The sequence below is a fragment of the Protopterus annectens genome, chromosome 10.part0 (assembly GCF_019279795.1).
Source record: "Protopterus annectens isolate FY-2018-M chromosome 10.part0, PAN1.0, whole genome shotgun sequence".
Classification (NCBI taxonomy): domain Eukaryota; kingdom Metazoa; phylum Chordata; order Ceratodontiformes; family Protopteridae; genus Protopterus; species Protopterus annectens.
Genome location: NC_056744.1, coordinates 1,566,325,531 through 1,566,346,412, shown reverse-complemented (window position 1 = coordinate 1,566,346,412; position 20,882 = coordinate 1,566,325,531). Strand labels below are relative to the sequence as shown.

Here is a 20,882-nt window from a genome sequence, read left to right as displayed (position 1 = left end):
TAGGCAAAAAAAGCTCAAAATTACTAAATATACTATTGAATTTAAACCAGACACTGATAAAGAGTGTAATACACTTTGTCAAAATATATTGTTAAAAGCACTGAGCAAGAAGGACAAGTAATGAAAACTGACTGACATATTACTGACTTATTCAGGTTTCCCAGGTAAAACCACTGGGTCCAATGCCACTAACATGTAAATATAAACATAGAAAGTACAAACTCTTCCAAATAGTAGGACTTGACAAGATATTAATGTGTCTGATTTTTTTAGGTCTTTTGGCTTCTGACAATTTGAGGTAAAGTAAATGTATTCATAGTGTGAAAGCACAGAGTGGACATGCATGAACAGTCACACAATTGCAAAGCTATCTTGAATTTTGTAAACAACTATAGCAAATGTTTCTTGCTTGACAATGCTGATTTACTTACAGGTTTGGAAGCTTGATAGGAGCATGTCATATTTTGATAAATCAATATTTTTTCAATAATACATACCACAGATGAAGTATTAGAAAATCAATGAATTGAAATGAGCAGCAATTAAAATGAATGGAAAGCATGAGTGGCGTGAAGAAACAGAATGGGTAAATACTATCATAATTTTTATGAATCAAGACAATATTCTCATTTGTTTCAGTCTGAAGATCTGAATTAATTGATTAAAACAGAGTATAATCCATTATTTATGGTTGAGGAAGCAGTCTCAGTCATTCCAAATACTGTTATTTTCTGTATTAGATATACGCAGGAATTCTGTCAGACGAAAACAAATGAACAAGACTCCTATCTGTATAAATGTAATATAGTTTCAGAAAAATACATATGTGTGAGGCTTCTTTATCTCATAAGTACTAGAAGTAATTCAAAGGGCAGTTACACAAGTAGTTGAAGAAAAAAATTATGAATGTAATTGTTGATCTGTTAAAGATGGTTCAGACATAAAAATAGCATAATTAGTAACTTGCACAGCTACTGAACAGTCTGAAACAGTATCATTTTAAACTGATTGATAGATATAAAATATGAGCAACAAGTCTAAAGTATATTGGTTGTAATTTAATGTTAGAATAACTGTCACCAGACTCAGAAAAAGTCAGTAATATTCCAAATGCCAAAATCATGGAATAAAACAATCTTTAATGAGACTTTTAGGAATTATGCAATAACTTTCCAATACAATACCCACTTTGTCTGAGACAATAGATCTTAGAAAGTTCTTGGTGCAATAGATTGCCTTTGAATGATGTCATGGAAAGGAAGAGAGTTTTGAAATGGTTAAGGAGCAATTAACATAAGCACCCATACTGAAATACTATGATGTAAATAAACCAGTTGTGGTACAAATCAGAACAGCACAGGAGCAGTATACTTAGGAAAATAGACTTGCTGATCATCCATAGAGAGAATTTATAGATACCCAAAAGAGATATTCACAGAAGGTGAAACAATTGTTACCAATACAGAGAGACTCTCTGTGATGCCCATGCACTGGCCCACTAATCAAGGAGCCTCAATCCTCACCACTAGCACCAGTAAGGGGTGTCTGCATTGGGAGGATAACAAGTGCACACACACAGTAAAGGACAATTTCCCTTAAGAGCACACAGAGATTACAGTCAGTCTGGGGCTGGTTTCTCCTTTTCTCTCCAGATCCCCAATAACACTCCCCACTGGCACAGATTTAGGGTACAGATCTCAGCCAAGTAGTCAAGCCAAAACCTCCAGTACCCTCTCTGTCCAACCAGTGCTTTATGTCCGTGCCCAGGTAGCTGACACGCGCACACACACACACACACACACACACACACACACACACACACACACACACACACACACACACACACACACACACACACACACACACACACACACACACACACACACACACACACACACACACACACACACACACACACTTTGAGATTTGGTTTATATACAAACACACAGACACTCCTGGGGAAGGCTGGCCAGGTCTACTAGCTGTGCCCCCTTCTGCCCAATCTATATGGTAGTAATCCACTGCCACAAACTACTCTTATCAGTTACTATAAAGTCCCCTAACATCAGGTGTCCAATTCTACTGTGCAATGTTACTCTTATCCAAATAGTAACTGTAACCCAGGACTAAGGCTACTGGAGTGGCTTATACAGTATCAGCAAATACAAGCAAGTACTCCAAGAGCTTACATTATTTCTACACAAAACAGCCACAGTTAAAAGGTTTAAAATATTTAATAATAAATAATAAAAACACAAGACAATGCTCATCAATTCAACACAGTGATAACAGAGAGTTCAGAAATCACAGGAAAATACTTTAAAGCAATATTGTATGATAGCCCCACATAAATATAGAAAACTAATCTTGCTATTTCTATTTATCTCTAAGAGAAATACTAAGATCTAAGCTTCTACTTACACAGCAAGGCACAGTGCTGGTGAGTTGTCAGATTTAGAACAAAATACAAAATGCAATACTTTCTTTCTGATATAGCCCTTAAATTGATAATGCAAACTACTGCTGAGTCATTTCAGATTACATAATTCTTGTCACTTCTCTGATTTAGTTCCCAGGCTAACAAAACTCAAAATTCAACATTTATTTTTGATCTGCACCTACCAGGAAGACACATCAATAAAATATATGTTACATGTGAAACCTAGTAATTATCTCTGTCTTAGGACAATAGAAAGAATTTCTAACTGCAGAGATCCTGTCTTCCAGCTTGAGATCACACATGGTCATAAAATCCTTTACTTATCAGATTTCTTCCAGCAGTGTGCACTGTGGTTACATTTTTTGAAGCTCAGAACAAGTTTTCTTACATTTGTCAAACAAGTCTGTAGATCATATTAATATTTACAAGGACAAAATTCTATCTAGGCTGGCAGCCTTCACAATCCCCCCACCCCGGAGAACTCAAGCTAGTTTTTCAAGTGACCCTTGAGAAATGTTGCTTGAGAGGGTTGAGTCTATCTGGGTATACCTTACCCCATTCCCTGTCTTGAGACCCCATCTGCGTTGGCATTGCTAATCTTACTACAATGTGACACTGACATATCACATGCTTGCAGCCCTACTCTCCACCTTAGTAACTTGGCATTTTGCTGGGTGGCTCAATGTAACCATGATAGGGGATTGTGATCTGCAACTACAGTGAATTTCCTTCCATACAGATAAGGCTGAAGTTTCTGCAGTGCCCACACTATGGCTAGTCATTCCTTATCTATAAATGCATAGCATTCCTCCCTGGGTTGGAGCCTATGACTGAGATAAACCACTGGGTGCTTTTCTCCTTCTGAAGAAATCTGGCTAAGTACAGCCCCTACTCCATGGTTTGAAGCATCCACCTGCACAATAAATTCTTTGCTGTAATCTGGACCAGCTAACACAGTGTCTCCTCCCAAAGCTTCTTTAAGCTTCTGGAATGCCTGCTCACATGCTGTAGTCCACTCTACCATATCTGGCCCATTTTTCTTTGTCAGGTCTGTAAGGAGAGCAGCTATGGTACTATAACTGTGGATGAACTTTGTGTAGTACCCTGCTGTCCCTAAGAATGCCCTCACCTGCGTTTTGGTAACAGGTGCAGGCCATGCCTGAATGGCTTCCACTTTGGCTGGTTCTGGTCTGACCACTACCCATTCTATATCCCAGGTAGGAGACCTCTGCCATGCCCAACTGACATTTGCTGGGCTTAATGGTCAACCCTGCCCCCTGTAGTCTGCCCTGCACCTCTCTGACATGCTGAAGGTGATCTTGCCAGGAATGGCTGTAGATGGCAATATCATCTAGGTAAGCAAGGGCAAAATTTGCTGCTCCTGATAGGATATGATCTACCAGCCTCTAAAGAGTTGCTGGGGCATTTTTCATCCCAAAGGGCATCTTTGTGAACTCATACAAGCCAAAAGGAGTCACAATGGCTGACTGCTCTCTAGCACTGGGAGTCAGGGGCACCTGCCAGTAACCCCTGGTAAGATCAATGGTTGTAAGATACTTAGCCCCACCAGCTGCTCTAGGGCTTCATCTGTTCTAGGCATGGGGTAAGCATCTGACTCTATGTGACTATTTAATTTCCTGTAGTCCACACAAAACCTGGTGCTGCCATTCTTCTTTGGCACCAGCACAACTGGGGAGGCAGAGGGAATGCTGGACTTCTGAATTACCCCTAGTTCCAACATTTCCTGTATCTCATCCCTCAGAGTCTGTTTGACTCTCTCAGGCACCCTATAAGGGGCCTGCCTAATAGGCCTTTGAGGTCCTGTATACACCTGGTGCCACACCAGATGGGTGCACCCTGGTTTCCCAGTAAACATGTCCCCAAACCCTTGTAACACTGCTTGGATTTCGTGAACCTGTGTAGGAGATAGCTTCTGGGACATAGCTACCCCTTCCATGAGGTGTCAGTCTGAGCCTCACTGAGGGGATCAGTCATCAAATCTCCCTCAGACTCCTCATGCAATCCACTGCAAATACTCAGCACAAGGGCCTTTCTATCATGGTAAGGTTTCATCTTGCTAATGTGGTACAATTTGTGCACTTGCCTACTGCCTAGCAATTCTGCCATGTAGTTAACATCACTGACCTTCCTTACCACCTTGTAGGGTCCCTCCCAAGCTGCCAGCAGCTTGTTGTGTCTGACAGAAATGAGAACCATTACCTGCTGCCCTACAGCATACTCTCTAGCTCGAGCATTCCTGTCATACCATACCTTTTTCTGCTGTTGGCCTTCTGCCAGGTTCTCCTGGGCCAAGCCCATGAGTTCCCTGAGCCTTGTCCTGAGGTTTAGGACATATGGCACAACAGACTCCTTGTGAGATTCACACTCACCTTCCCATTCATCTCTAATTAAATAGAGGTCCTCTCACCCTATGCCCATACAGCAACTCAAAGGGTGAAAAACCTGTGAACTCCTGGGGAACCTCTCTGTAAGCAAACAACAGATGGGGCAAATATTTGTCCGAATCCCTCTTAAACTGGTCTGCAAATGCCTGTAGTATGGACTTGAGTGTAGAGTTTAACATCTCAATAAGACCATTAGTCTGGGTATGATAGGGAGTGGTCTTTAAGTGCTTCACCCCACAGTACTTCCACAGACAAGCCAGCAAGTCTTTCATGAAATTGGCACCTCTGTCAGTCAGTATTTATTTTAGGAAATCTACCCTGCTGAAAAGTTCTAACAAAGCATTTGCCAAATTTGCTGCCTCAATGGAGGACAAAGCCACTGCTTCAGGGTATCTTGTAGCATAATCTACTACCACTAGGATATACCTTTTCCATGTGGAACTTGGGGTACTCAGAGGCCCCACAATATCCATATCTACCCTCTGAAATGTCTCCTCAATCACAGGCAAAGGCATCAAAGGAGCTTTCACTTTGTCTCCTGCCTTGCCTACATTTTGGCACTGCTCACAGGTCCTGCAGCACCTTGTTACATCTCTGGAAATTCTGCATAATAATTATCTTTGTATGTTTTATGCCCATATGACCTGCAAAGGGAATATCATGGGCTATGGCTAGAAGTGCCAGATGGTAGGCTCTAGGCACTACCAACTGCTGTATTCTCTCACCTTCTAGCCCTCCCTCAGGGGTCCACTCTCTATACAGTAACCCTTTGTCCCAGTATACAGAATCCACCTTCCCTTGAGAATCAGGTGCCTCACTAGCTACCTGTCTCACCTGTCTCAATGCTCTCTTTGTAACCCTTCCCAGCTCCCCTTCCACAGGAAGTCTGGTAGCCTCTGACAGTGGTGCCTCACTGTCAGCCTGGGTACTACTACTCATCTCTACCTTTGCAGTCACTCTGTCCAAGGGAACATCAGTACTCACAAGCAGCTGTGGCTCACCTTCATTCTCATTGCTACAGTGTAGCTCTCTTCCTGAAGTACCCACCTCACCAGTCCTATCTGTAAGTATGCGGTCTGTCTGGGTCTCCCCCAGGCTACCAGACCCACTTGCTTGTTTCCAAGCCTGACTGTGTGTAACTGCATAAACATATGGTACTGCCTCATCAAAATCCTTCTCTATCAGGACATCTGCAGGATGGTAGTTTGGTATCCCTGTTGTCTCAAGGCAACCTACTATTGGCATTTTGTCATTCCCACTTATTGGCTCCCTTGCCTTTTGTTCCTCACCTTGCCTCCATGGACATCTATATGCTACATGGCCCCACTGGTTGCATTCAAAACATTTAACCCTAGTTCCTGGATGTGTACCTGGACTAGTGGCTGCCCCTGCTACTGGCTGATTCTGTTGGAACAGTCTGGACTGCCCACCATGGGTTACCTTAGACCCATGAGCAGCACTGGGTGTCCCTTTACTGTATAGTGATGCCCTGCTTGCTAGGTATAGGTCTCCCTTCTTCCCCAACTCATCTGAAGTAGAGCATTGTCTATCAGCTAATCAGGCAAAGCACTAATGGCTTGTTCCCTCACCAAAAGGTCTGCCAGCCCTTCAGAAGTGGTGACCTGCCATCCACATACCCACCTACAAAAATAAGTGCTTAGTTCAGCTACATATTCACATGTTCATCTGTCTTGCATCTATGCTCACAAAGCTTTTTCCTATAAGCTTCAGCTGTTAGCTTAAAAAATTCCTAGCAAACAATTCTTTACAACATTATAATTTAAAAAGTTAATATCAGACAGTTTGGGAAGTACACTTACAGCTTTACAATGGAGTAAGGGGATCAGGAACCATACCCAGAGCCTTTGGTCAACATCATATTGTTTACATACCTTCTCAAACATATGAATAAAGCTATCAAAAGTATCCCTCTCTGTAAACTGTGGAAGAAATGTATTTACCTTTGTTGCTTCTGAGGTTCAGTTATCCCCTTCCCCATTACCTTGATGGCTCTGGTGAAGAGTCAGCATCTCCTTTTCATGTTGCCTCTGCCTCTCCTTCTCCTCAGCTTTCAGGCATAGCAGTTTTTCATTCTCCTCAGCCTGCAGACATCGCAGTTTCTCATTTTCCTCACTCTATAGATGCCTCAGTCTCTTTGGTGCTTCTATTTCCAAATGCTTGGCATCCAACTCAAGTCTCTTTAGCTCCAGATGGATTTTTAAGTCCTCTCTGGAAAAATTGAGCTGTCCATTTTCTGAGTGTTGTACATCTCCACAGCCAGACTGATGGTCCTCCTGATTGCTATTCTCTGATGCAGCTGTGACCAAACTGCAATCATATTTGCTTTAGTCAGGTTTCTATGCACCAGTCCTTTAGTCTGCACATCTCAGTCAACTGGCTCCTTGTCAGTTTGCCATACTCCTCTACTGACATGCTTGCCTGATCTCCCTGACTAACTAAGCTAACAAAAGAAATAAAACAATTGTGATCTGAACTCTGAATGTACATGTGTGGTTGATTTAGAGTACAAAAACACCTTTAGTGATCACTGTACACAGGCTACAGGAATTCACTATCCACACCACTACAAGCCAGTTAATATGTGATGTGGCTAACTCACCACTATAAGACAATTAATATTTGATGTGGCTATCCTACCACTGCCAAACAATTAATATGTGATACACGTGCACTGGCCCAGTAATCAAGGAGCCTCACTCCTCACCACTAGCACCACTGAGGGGTGTCCACACTGGGAGGATAACAAGTACACACACAGTAAAGTACAATTTCCCTTAAGAGCACACAGAGATCACAGTCAGTCTGGGGCTGGTTTCTCCCTTTCTCTCCAGCTCCCCAATAAGAATCCCATTGGCACAGCTATAGGGTGCAGATCTCAGCCGAGTAGGCAAGCCAAAACTTCCAATACCTTCTCTGTCCAACCAGTGCTCACATCCCACCCAAGTAGCTGACACACACACACACACACACACACACACACACACACACACACACACACACACACACACGCACACACACACACACACACACACTTTGAGATCTGGTTTATATACAAACACACAGACACTCCTGGGGAAGGGTGGCACAGTCCACTAGCTATGCCCCTTCTGCCCAGGCTATAAGTTTGTAATCCACTGCCACCAACTACTCTTATCAGTTACTATAAAGGCCCTTACTAAAAGGTGTCTAATTCTACTGTGCAATGTTACTGTTATCCAAATAGTAAGTGTAACCCAGGGCTAAGACTATTGGAGTGGCTTATACAGTATCACCAAATACATGCAAATGCTCTAAGAGCTTAAATTATCTCTACACAAAACAGCCACAGTTAAAAGGTTTAAAATATTTAATAATAAATAATAAAAACACAAGACAATACTCATCAAGTCAACACAATGATAACAGAGAGTTCAGAAATCACAGGAAAATACTTTAAAACAATATTGTAGGATAGTCTCACATAAATATAGAAAACAGGTAGACTAATCTTGCTATTTCTATCTATTTGTAAGAGAAATACTAAGATCCTAGTTACAGAGCAAAGCACAATGCTGGTGGGCTGTTGTCAAATTCAGAACAAAATACAAAATGCAATACTTTCTTTCTGAGATAGCCTTTAAATCGATAATACATATTACTGCTGAGTCATTTCAGATTACATCATTCTTGTCACGTCTCTGGATTTAGTTCCCAGGCTAACAGAACTCAAAATTCAACATTTATTTTTGATCTGCACATGCCAGGAAGCCACAGCAATAAAATATACTTTACATGTGTCTTAGAAAAATATGTATTAATGTATATGTTTAGTGCTTATTAGAAGCAAAGAAGGGATTAACACATTTTCATTCTATTAATGTTATGACAAGAAAAATGAATTCATATGAAACTGCAAGAAGCTTTGAAACTGCAGTGTGCTTTCTGCAAGTTGGCCTCTGACCCTGGCAGCTGCTAGCACAGCAAAAGTTAATGTTTATGCTTTCCACAAGTGATTATCTGCTGGGTCAGGAAATTAAAGTGTAAAATAATTAGAATCTTCTGCTCTATCCTGCTTGAACAATTGGCCTTGTACATGTTCCTAGATAACGCACAGCTGCAAGGAAGAAGTGATACATGAAACAAAGAGTTGGTTAGAGAAATGTATTGAGAACTGTATCTGCTATTGTGCTCGAATTAGCTTAGAACCTTGAGTGGCAACTTTCATAAAAGGACATTATAACTAACCAGGCGGCTAGCAAGGCCACGTTGTTTACCAAAATTCTTTTTTAAGCAAAATGTAGTATCAGCACCTCTGATGAATAGAATATTGTAAGCTAACATGATGTAAAATAACTTGTGACTGACCACGTCAGTCTGGTAGGCAATGGCTAACAAGAAAGACTATAAAAGTTGTGTACTTCCTGTTTTATTCAGACAAAATTCTGTACTTGTATGTTTTTTGCCTCCTGGTGTACACTAGTAAACAACCTGAACCTGAACCTCCTGTGTATTGATCTTTTTATTACAGTATTTTTCATTTAACAATGTGAAACCTAGTAATTATCTCTGTCTTAGGACAATAGAAAGAATTTGTAGCTGCATTCATCCTGTCTCCTTACTTGAGATCACACACAATTGTAAAATCCTTTACTTATCTGCTTATCTTCCAGCAGGGTGCATTGTGGTTATATTTTTGAAGCTCAGAACATGACACAGTTTTCTTACATTTGTCAAACAAGCATGTGGATCATATTAATATTTACAAGGACATAAATTTATTTACAAACTTCTATCTAGCTAGGCTGGCAGCCTTCACATGCTCAGAATGAGAAATAGTTGTTATTAGTACTGTATGGATGTGAGGAATTTTATATCTGTGAGATTGTAGAGAATGCTGCTTAATTTGCAGACGTATGACCTAGTGAAAAACAGATGAGGTCAGGTACTGTAGATAGCAGATATGTTGAACAGATCATATTTATCCAAACAGGATAACATTTTTATAGAGAAAGAATCAGAACTCATTTAGGTGATATACTCATTGTTCAATACAGAAAGAAAAAAATAAAATATCAGAGATGCAGTGACAAGGGAATGATTAAAAAATGCATGTATTAACAAAAGTGACAATAAGAGAGAGACATGAACAAAGATCTGCAGTCAGAAAAGAAATGTCTTTTTTTTTTAATACGTAATGTTCAATGATTAATATTCAAGGTCAACAAGGTTATTTTATCCCACCAGGTAAGCCACTGGCAATAAGTACAGAAGTAAATGAGATACTTTTTCTTCTTTTCACTACCTTTCAATTACTTCCTTTGATTATCACAACCTCAGTTTATCTATTGTGTGAATCTTGCATCTCTATTACAACATCGAAGCTTCAGTTAATCTAATAACTAAAGCTTGATCTTGTAATATCGAAACTGGAAAATATTGAATGGGCATTTCAACCCAGGTAAACACTTCCCTTGGCAGCTTCAAAAAAAAAAAACCTTTAGACCCAAAATCAAGTGGGGGGGAGGCTTCATCCCCCACACCCCCCCATGTGGGGGGCTCTGCCCCCCAACTAAATATAGCAACTCCGAGATCGCTCCAAATTGGAGAAAAGGGCATAATCCACAAAATGGCCAAGGGAAGCACTTCCCTGGGTTGAATCGGCCATTTGACATTTTACGATTTTGATATTACAAGATCGAGCTTTAGTTATTCGATTAACTAAAGCTACGATCTTGTAATATAGACCCTGAATCTTAGCAAGTCACTTAACCAGGCAGTTGTGGGTAGGGGCAGTTGTGTCCTGTGGGATAACTTGGTTGACAAAGAAATAAATAAAATGAGAAGAAAATTTCATAGAACACATGAATCGTATTTTGGTGTTCTAAAGTACAAAGAAAGAGGAATAGACCTGATCCATTTGCCAAAAATGTCAGAACAGATAGAAAAAGTGACACAAACTGTGATGTGTGTAATATGTACTATCATAAAAATCCTTGAGAAGAGATGTCACCTTGCATAGTACTGGAAATGGACAATTGCATGGACACAGATTTATTTCAATTCAACAAATCAGTGTGTTTAATACTTGTGAATTATTATTTTAACTAGCAGATTCTACAAGCAGCGGTATGAGGAGCGCATTAGGCTTTACCTTCTAAAGAAGACAAGGAATAAGGCTTTACCTTCTAAAGAAGACAAGGAATATGAATGTTGTTATATCAGACAAACAGCCAACAATTCAGAAGTATGAGGTTAAACAAACTGGACATGAATGAGAATTAAACATGTAACTACATGTTCAGTGTAGTTGTAATCAGACTTATGTATGACAAGAGCTACCCAAGCATGAAACACTGGTAAAAAGAGTACTGTTACTTGGATACAGGAAGACTCCACTGAAGACCCTCATTTCTCACCAGCTCTCTTACTGTGGAAAGGAGATTAAAGGGCAAATTACCAGTGTTTATAGCTTTACAAATACCAGTAAATTAAGACATGGTAAAAAGATACTAGAAATAAATTAACAAAAACAGAAATACTACTATGATATGCATGCCAGAATACTTTCAGAACTACAGAAAGGACATGAAGTACAAATCCAACAATTGTGGTAGGATCAACAGCTTTAAGTTGTTCAAGAAGCCCAACTGAGATTTTATGTATTTTAATAACTATTACCAAGGTAAGTGAAATGGACATCACAGACCCTTTTTATCCACAACTTAGGCTACAAGGTTTAAGAGCACATATTAAAAATATATGGCGAACTGAGACCAGCCAATCAACCAGCACGCTTTTGGGAGGATGAAGGAAACCAGAAGACCTAGAGAAAACCACATAGATATAGGGACAACATAGAAACTCCACATATGCAGTGAATGGAGGGAAGGATTGAAGCCCAAACCTTAGGGATGTGAAAATTAGAGTTTATCCTCTAAGCAGCAGTAACTGTAAAATGTATCAGTTGTTAAGAAAACTATAGACTTGTCTTTAGGACAAGAATGGCTAGTTCAGAGAGACATATACAAACAAGAAGAAACACAGGTAAAATGTACTAGAACCAATGAGAAAGTAGTCAAGTAGTCTTGTATGAAAAAAGATGCTTCTGTTTAATCTTGGTCGGTATACAAGCAACCAAAACTGTCTCAAAAGGAAGATTAGAACTTCAGAGGGAGCAGTCCTACTAAATATTCTATATTTAGAAGACCACTGAATAAACCAAACAGATACAATGATATCTCTAGAGCTGATCATGGTATTAAACAAAGAAAACATTTATTTGCTGAATGTTTATTGAATATTAATGAAGCTCTGATTTAAAGGAAAGGTTTACCCCTCATCATAGTTATCCATATCCCTGAATTATTTTTTTCTCTATATAGTATCATCTAGAGGTAGTTTTGCTCACGGAAACCATTCACTACATTTCAGTTACTTCATTTCTATTTTTCCCCGACATATATCATGAAGATCAAATCTTTTGTTTTGCCAGTTCAAATCTTATGCCATTTCAGAATGAAACTTGCCTAAGCATAAGCATGCAGACCTAGGCTACCTTAGCGTTTTCAGTAATTCTTGACGTTAGTCACCTCCCACCATTTTATATGCTGAGACTGTCTTGCATATATCAGTTAACTGCCTTCATTAACAGCTAAAGTGAAACTCTTTAAAAAAATAATGTTTTGGGTAAACCTTTCTGAAGAAGAGGGATGACTTAGTTGTACTGGAGTACTACATAAAGAAAGTGATACTCGCCTCTTGTTTCGGCCAGCAAAGTGCTCCTTTTATTAATTTCTACACATATTTTAAAGATAGTTTGATATATTGTATACTGTGCCAGTTCTCTGAAGTGATAAATATCAGTTAGAAAAGAAGCAGAGATGCTTGTCATTTAGTGCAAAAGGGTCAGTCAGTAAAATGAAAATCTTGCATCAGTTCCAGAGGCTGTATAAGAAGCCATTGACAAACAGAACTATCACTACCTTTAAATGTGGAACAAATCACCCCTGGCTATGGCTGGGATGAGACACATAAAAGGGAAAAAACTACAATGTGGGAATAAGGCAAAGAATAAGAAAAACAAAGTCATACTAGCATGGATGGCCATTCTAAAGTATAAAAATAATAAATGAAACTATTAGAAATGTTAAGAGTTAATATGATATCACAGCACAAAATATCAAGATATAATGAGGAAAACATATTTTTTGCAGTTTCAGTGTGGAATTTTTCCTCAACATCAACTTCTTGTGCTTGCAGTAGTGTTAAACCTAACTGTAATGCAAAGCAAGGAAGGCTACCCTAGAATATTTACAAAATAATTTATTGTATAAGTAGATAAATGGTGAAATAGTATATTGGGGTATATAATTTAAATATTAGAGCATTTTCAGAGATTAAATGGATGATCACAGTAAAGACCTCACAGACGTAGCCAACACATCCAAGTTATATGATTCTTTATTGAGCATTATCATAAAATTATAATGTTACATTATCTACCAAGAGTTCTTTTAAGCTGGACTGCAAACATGCATAGAACGTTAAGTGTGAAAAGGACCTTCGGTGGATAATTGTATGTTTTCTTTTTAGGGATTAATTCTGCTGTCTGTCTCTGACCAGCTTAAGCTTTCTCTTTCATTGATGCAAGTAGTGCCTCAATCTTAAGCTTTCTACTGCTTCTGGATGGACTGCAGTCACTGATCAGCTTCCTCTTAACATCCTTTAAGGGTCAGTTTTTCCTGAAAAGGCCCTTATTTAAAATGTACAGGGTGTGAGTAAAGAAACCATTTTCCAATCTTCTCTAACAATGTGAAGAGCTGGACCTTGGGAGTTGGTTTATCAAATATTCTCTGCTCTAATGAGCATGACACATTTCAAAGACCACTCAGATTACATGTAAGCATATCTACACACTGCAAAATGGAAGTATTTAAAATGGTTGCTTACCTTAAATACAAAATGGATAATTAAATGATCCGTCCTTACAACTTGCTCTCATAGCTGTGCCTTGGGCTGCTGTGAACCCCTGTTTACACTCGAACTCTAAAACGTCATTATGTTCCACATAGATCTTTCTTGTGTCAGTCCATCTCAGCTTAATTTTGTTCTTTTCCATTATATCAACTGTTACAGTACATGGTTCTGCAATATGAAATACATTTTGAGACAGGCTATGGCATACATTTTCTAAGTGAACATCAGCAATGTTTATCTGAGCATTTGTTTGCTGTTAAGCTTCCTTTTTAATTAGATATAAATTTACATCCTGGCATAAAAATCAGTAATATTCCATAGGTTAGAATGTCAGCCTGTTGTAAATATTATCATACTACATGCTTATTTAACAGAAAACACCTGTATAAAAATGAAGCAAACAAACACATAATTACATTAACTTAAAAAAGCGTGCAGCTTCAAATTAGAAAAACACGGCAGTTTTGTAAAATAGAAAAAGGCATATACACCTGAATAATAACAAAATTAAACACAGCTTTGTTTGGTTCAAAGCTGATTTGTATTATATTTGCCTTAAATTTAGGCAGTGACTTTAGAATATGCAACCTTTTTCAATATGGCTTCCATATTTGTAGCAGATTTAAAAATATCCTACAGACACAAGGTATGCAAGGTTCACTTTTAGGCAATGAAAAGCTATAAGTCCACAATCTAATGTTAAATAAGGCATAAAACAGGCATGGAACATGCTGATTAGACTGAGTTCAAAAGATCAACATGGTGTGTGTGTGTGTGTGTGTGTGTGTGTGTGTGTGTGTGTGTGTGTGTGTGTGTGTGTGTGTGTGTGTGTGTGTGTGTGTGTGTGTGTGTGTGTGTGTGTGAGTACATATGCTCGTGTGTGTGTGTGTGTGTGTGTGTGTTTGTGTGAGACCAGTTGTTATAATGGTTAAAATCTTTGTCTTCCATGTACATTGTATGATCCTGACCTCTAGCCAATGCCTGTATGGAGTTTGCATGTTCTCCCTTTGTCTCTGTTGGGGTTCCTCCCACCTCCCAAAAAACTTGCTGAGTGTTTCCATCTTAAACTCAGCTGAGAGTTTTTTGCAGCAGCACAGACTGTAGACAGTGATCTACAGGGGGAATAGTTGTATAGACTGACCACTTTGGGCATCTACTGTGGTGTGCAGTATCCTAAAGATAAGTGAACATGGACCACAGCCTGTGTTATGTGGCAGGGCTAGCTACCTGATGGTATAAGATATGGCAATACATGATTTTGTCATGTTAATTAATGTTGTCAGATTAGCATGGGCATATGCCGGTGATGTGAGTTAAGGACCTGACCTACTCTGACCTATGCCAGTGACCCTATGCTAAATGGTGGGAGGGGTGTATGTGTCGGAGTTGGCCAATATGTGCCTGCCATAAAGCTCAGCTGCCCTGGGTCAATAAGCTATTGTCTGGGCTGTGTCTTGGTGAAAGTGCTCAGTTGAGTAAAATAAAATACTTTTAGCCTTGTTTTTTTGGCTGTTGGTCCTCACTCTAGCCAAAACTTTGGATTTCATACTGGTGGGTTAGTATCCATTTGCCCAGCTTGGGTTACTTGAGATAGCTCTGATGAGTGAAAGCTGGACGTAAAACCAACCAACCTGCCAAACGTGAACTAAGAATTACTATACTCGTAGGTTCACTCACAAGACCTAGCTCAGAAGTAGATGACATGATGGTAAGAAGGAAGCTGGACATCCTATGTATCTATGAGACAAGATGAAAGGGCAGTTGAGCAAATCCACTTGGTTTGGGATCCAGAGTTTACTACTTGGGAGGAGGACCAACTAGAAATGGTGTGGAAATTGTGATAAGGGATGATGGATGTCATCAGAATTAGTGAAAGACTCATGTGTAATGATAAGGCAGTACCTATGCCCAACAGCAGGGTTATGATAGTGAGGAAAACAGTGCATTCAGATAGCAACTTCAGGATCTGCTAGATAAAGCAGAAGATTAATCAGTGTTGATAATGGGTGACCTGAATACACATATTGGGACAGATTGAACAGGATATCAGGACTGCCTGGGTTGACATGGCTCTGTGGTCAACAGAGCAGGCTGAAGACTTGAAAGCTGGCTGGAGATACAGCCCAACAGTTAAAGGAATTACTCAGGGCTCTAGCATTCAAGAGGCAGGCACACAACTCAGAACTGTAGCACCTCAGGAAGAAGAGGAAATAGATGAGATGAAGATGAATGGCAACACTTTAAAACAGCATGTGTGAGGACTACAGAACGGATATGCAGACAAGCCAGGTGAGCAAATAAGGTGCATAAGAAAAGCTGCTGGTGGAATGCAGAGGTCCAGGAAGTCATCAAAAGAAAGAAGGAGTGCAAAATAAAGTGGGAGAGAGAAACGATAGACCAGGTTAGGAAGGAATACTGGTTGGCTAACAAAGAGACTAAGATAGGCGTTGCGGTAGCAAAGAATATGACATCAGAGTCACTCTGCCAGCTTGTGGAAAGTGACTCAGTAGGTGCACAAAGAAACTATGTCAGGTTGCAAGGCAAAGACAGAAAGATAAAGGCAATAGTCAGACACCCTTCATAAGGGATGCCAACAACAACCTGCTCACCAGACCACAGGACATCAAAGATAAATGAAAGGAATACTTCCAACAGCTTCTGAATGAAGAACACCCCCCCCCCCGACACAACCTGCAATGCAAGAAGAGGAGAACCCCACCATAGAAGAAGTAAGAACAGTGCTAAGGAAAATGAAGTCAGGGAAAGCAACAGGCTCAGATGAGGTCACAGCAGATATGATAAAGATGCTGGGTAAGACAGGGAACAAATGGATCCTGAAGGTACTCACAGCAAGATGGAGAGAAAGGCGTATCCCAGATGACTGGAGAACAAAGAGGACATTCAGAACTGTGTGCAGTACACAGATATCAAACTCCTATCACACTGCACAAAAAGTCTGAAGAGAGAGTGATTGCTAAATGAATACACAGAGCAGTAGAGAGTAAGATGGAAGATAAGCAGTTCAGATTCAGATCAGGATGCAGCACGACTGACCTGATGCTTGCAGTGAAACAGATACTTGAGAAGAAGCTAGAGATGAGGAAAAAGCCCAACTGGACATTCCTAGACTTGGAGAAACCATAAGAAAAGGTTCCAAGAAAGCTGATTTGGGCAGTCCTGCAGTAGTTTGAAGTCCCAGAAGCATTATTAGAATAGGTATAGGCTATGTACAAGGACCCAATGACTCAAGTACAACAGTGTCCACACTCAGACGGGGCTCCCTGTGGGAGTGGTTGTGCATCAGGGTTCAACTCCGAGTCCACTGTTATTCATATTGGACATAGACTACATTAACAAACAGGTTGGAGATTGATATATATGTGGACAATATTGTATTACAGGCCGACTCTGAGCAGGATCTTCAGCAAAGTATAGGGGAATTGAATGCAGAACTGAAGGCACATGGGATGAAACTGATTACAGATAAGACAGTTGTAATGGCAACAGATGGGAGAAATCAGATGAAGCTGACAACAGAGACAGAAAGGAAAATAGTGAAGCCATAGCTCTCAACTGCCAAGATTTTCAGAGAATGTCCAGATTTTTGCCTCTTACTTTTGGATTGTTCCTCATAAAATGTGTGGTTTTCTGGCAAATCATTGAGGGTTGAAGCCGATAAATTATACTAAATAGTGACATACATTTGAGTTTCAGACTTCATGTCCCTCAGAAAATACATAATGATGCAAAATCTGTCATTCTAGCAACATAGGAGCATTATTTAAAATCTGTCCCTATTTTTGGGCCCCCATTATTTCTGGCTTTTGTCCAGATTTCTTGAGTTGAGATGTTGAGAGGTATAAGTGGAACCTGTTAACAGCTATGAGTATCTGGGAGGGGTGGTTGAGGAGAAGGGAAGCCTGAATGAGGAGGTCAAAGCTAGAATGAGAGGGGCTCTAACCAGCTGGCACAGAGTGTCAGGGTAGTATATGACAGAAGAATGCCTAAGATGCAGAAAATTAAGGTGTATGAAACAGTGGTGCAACCAAAACTACTATATGGTACAGGAATCTGGACAATGAAGACAGAGCATCTGATTATCTAGCAGTGATGGAGATGAAGTGCCTGAGCTGGGTGGTAAGATGTACACTGTGGGACAGATGAAGAAATGAGGACATAACATGAGAAATCAAAGTAGCTATAAGTGCATAAAAGGTAAAAAAAAAAGGCAGATTATGGTAGTTCAGGCACATCTCCAGAAAAGCAGAAGACAATCTGGTGAAGAAGATTTGGGACAGACAGGAAGACGGGAAGAGGAAACAGGAGTGTCTAGCAAAGAGGTAGATGGATTGTGTGGGAAAAAGACTTGCAACAGTCAGGTAGGAGTGTTGTAGAAGGTAGGAGAGTGAAAATGAAAAAAGAGAGCTGGTGATGGCAATGGTTAATGTGACACCCCAGCCTCAAGTAGAAAATTGGAAAAAGGAATTTTTTGATGGTGATGATGGTGATGAGTTTGTGCGTGTGTGTTGGTACCGTTATAAACAGCAGAGGAAAAAGAAATGGAGAAGGCAACAGGCAGTAGGACACTTCATGCAGCTGACCTGTAAGCACTAAAAATAAAATTGAGCTGGCCCAGTGGTGTAGAAGGGCTCTTATCTGCAGGACTTGTGACCTGGGTATGAGTACAGCCCTAGTACAAGACAGGTAGCCAGGATGTGGGGAAAAATGAATGGATAAGTATCTGCTGTAAACTATTATGACAGGAATGGACTGTCCTGATGGATACTGGGAGACACTGCAGCAGGCCAATATGATAATGCATTGTTAACAGACATTCATAGCAGCCCTTGTATGATGAAGCAAGTGCAGAAATCCACAGTGATATCACTGTAAGCTATGCATTCAAAAGAGGTTACGGGAGTTGGGTGTAATACAGGAATTTGCCTTTTCACAGTACCATGGTGCTCAGGACTGTGATGTGTGTATCTCTTGCCCTGCATTTCAGAACAACAGGGCATATAAGGTATGATGCATATGGGTGCGCCTTGAGTTAGTGATGGGAACACCAGCAACAATGAAGTTAAAAAGGTACAAAATATACATGGAAATGCTGCATGAATTTGGAGAACATACAAAGGTTGCAATAAGAATACAAAAGAGGCAGTTGGAAAGCCAATAGCATGAAATGGCCTGGAAGGTGTCAGACAGTTCATACCATGGGGTATGAACAGTGCTGAGCCCCCCCTACTGTTTGGTATGTACTTCTCAGAAGTTCAGGTCAAAACTAAAGGGTTGCGGCTGATCATGTTTGCAGACGACTGCAAACTAGGTGCAATCATTGAATGCCCGAATGATGTCAGTATACTCCAGGAGGGTCCCAAGCAGACCACGGTCTCATACTGAATGCAAATAAATGCATCATCATTCCTTTCGGTACAAACAATGTCCCCTCACACTATTAAATCAAGAACAATACCCTAAGTACCCATGAAGTGGTAAGGGACCTGTGATCACATATTGGCTGTGACCTTAACTTGGACCACCATGTGTCTATTGTAGTAAGTAAAGCTTTCTACGTAGCACACTTGATGAGTAGAGATATTGCCTTCAGAGCAAAAGAAGTTATAACCCCCCTATACTCAGCACTTATCTGGCCCATAATTGAGTATATCTCCCCATTTGGCATGTACCATACTAAGCACCTACAACAATTAGAGAGACCTCAGAGGTTTCTAACAAAGAAGATCAAGGAACTCCAGCATGTCCCTTACACAGACTGACTAAAGTCCCTGTCACTATATTCCGCATTGTATAGACTTCTTATGGGAGACTTATGTCTGGCCTACAGAGCAATCCAAGACCCAAACCTAATGGACTTGTTGCATATCCATAAATCAAACAGGACTAGGGCTACCCATTCCAGGGATCTAAATATGGCCTGTGACTTAAATAAGACATGCTGGAGGGACAGATTTACCTCCCAGCAATTGTTGCATCTTTGGAACAGGCTTCCAATTCATGTGAAACAGAGTACCTTTATGACACAGTTCAAGAGGAATCTGGATGAGTGGATGGGGCACCATAAATTCCTACCAGAGATAGAGACAACAACCTTCCTGGACATTGGCAGTCATCATTAAATGCAATCTTGGGTATTGATTAGCATTTCTATGGTATTACAGTGGGATTAAACGGTTAGGCTTAAAATGACCTCTGGGTTGATAGCCTAGTACTCTCCTATGATCCTAGGATTCTATATCCGAACATCATAGTTATACCAGAATTATGAGGTAGTACAGCCTGGGCAGGGTATTCAAGATCCAACTTAATGAGTCTTACCACAAAAACATGGAGGTTCTAATATACAAGAACTATGGCTTTCCATCACAGAGGAGACTGTGCGCCTCTGGGCCTTATCTGACTCATACTGGTGAGGTGACATCACAAGCAAGGTGTAACCTGCTGGGGTAGGATTCATCATGAGAATGAACACTGTTGCATATTGGTGAAGATACTGCTTTCTCTATAATATCACAGAATAGAAGCTGCCATGGCTTCTTTCATTATGGAATGAGCTTTATACTTCTGCGTATGTTAATTACACTTTTCTGAGAGGAAAAAAGTCTTCAATAAATGTGTTATAAGTTTGCTATGTGACATGGATCATATATCAGCTTAAATGCCAATCTATTGCTGGAAAGGTAGAAGTGAATGAGAGTGGAATGGAAGGCAATTAATTAAAGTCAGGAGGGAAGGCAATTAATTAAGCATTAACAGTAAATGGGATAGTAATAGTAATTACAGAGAGCTCAGAGGTAGAATGAATTCTGACAGAGACAGAAATGACAGAGAAGGAAAGATGCATATAATAGAGGCAGTGAAAGACTGAGAAGTTAGAAACAGGTGCTACTTGGTCTAGTAGTGAAAAAAGCCATTCTTTGAGATCTTTGCATTTGATGTTGCTGAATAGACAAACTATACGAATGATATAGAAGACGATGAATGGAAGAGAGGAGTGGATTTCAGTATAATTTGAAAAAGCTCTGAAAATGAGCAAAAAA

General features: G+C 40.1%; 1 protein-coding gene across 3 annotated transcripts in view; it reads right to left on the bottom strand.

Annotated features, from left to right (window-relative positions):
- The window catches only part of LOC122813734 (coagulation factor XIII B chain-like), a 483,965-nt gene that overhangs the window by 115,597 nt on the left and 347,486 nt on the right, over positions 1 to 20,882 (bottom strand). For all 3 annotated transcript variants that reach the window (XM_044086206.1, XM_044086207.1, XM_044086205.1), the window contains one exon: positions 13,795 to 13,989. In XM_044086206.1, the coding sequence (XP_043942141.1) occupies positions 13,796 to 13,989 (194 nt within the window). In that variant the 3' untranslated portion in view covers position 13,795. The remainder of the gene's footprint in view (positions 1 to 13,794; positions 13,990 to 20,882) is intronic.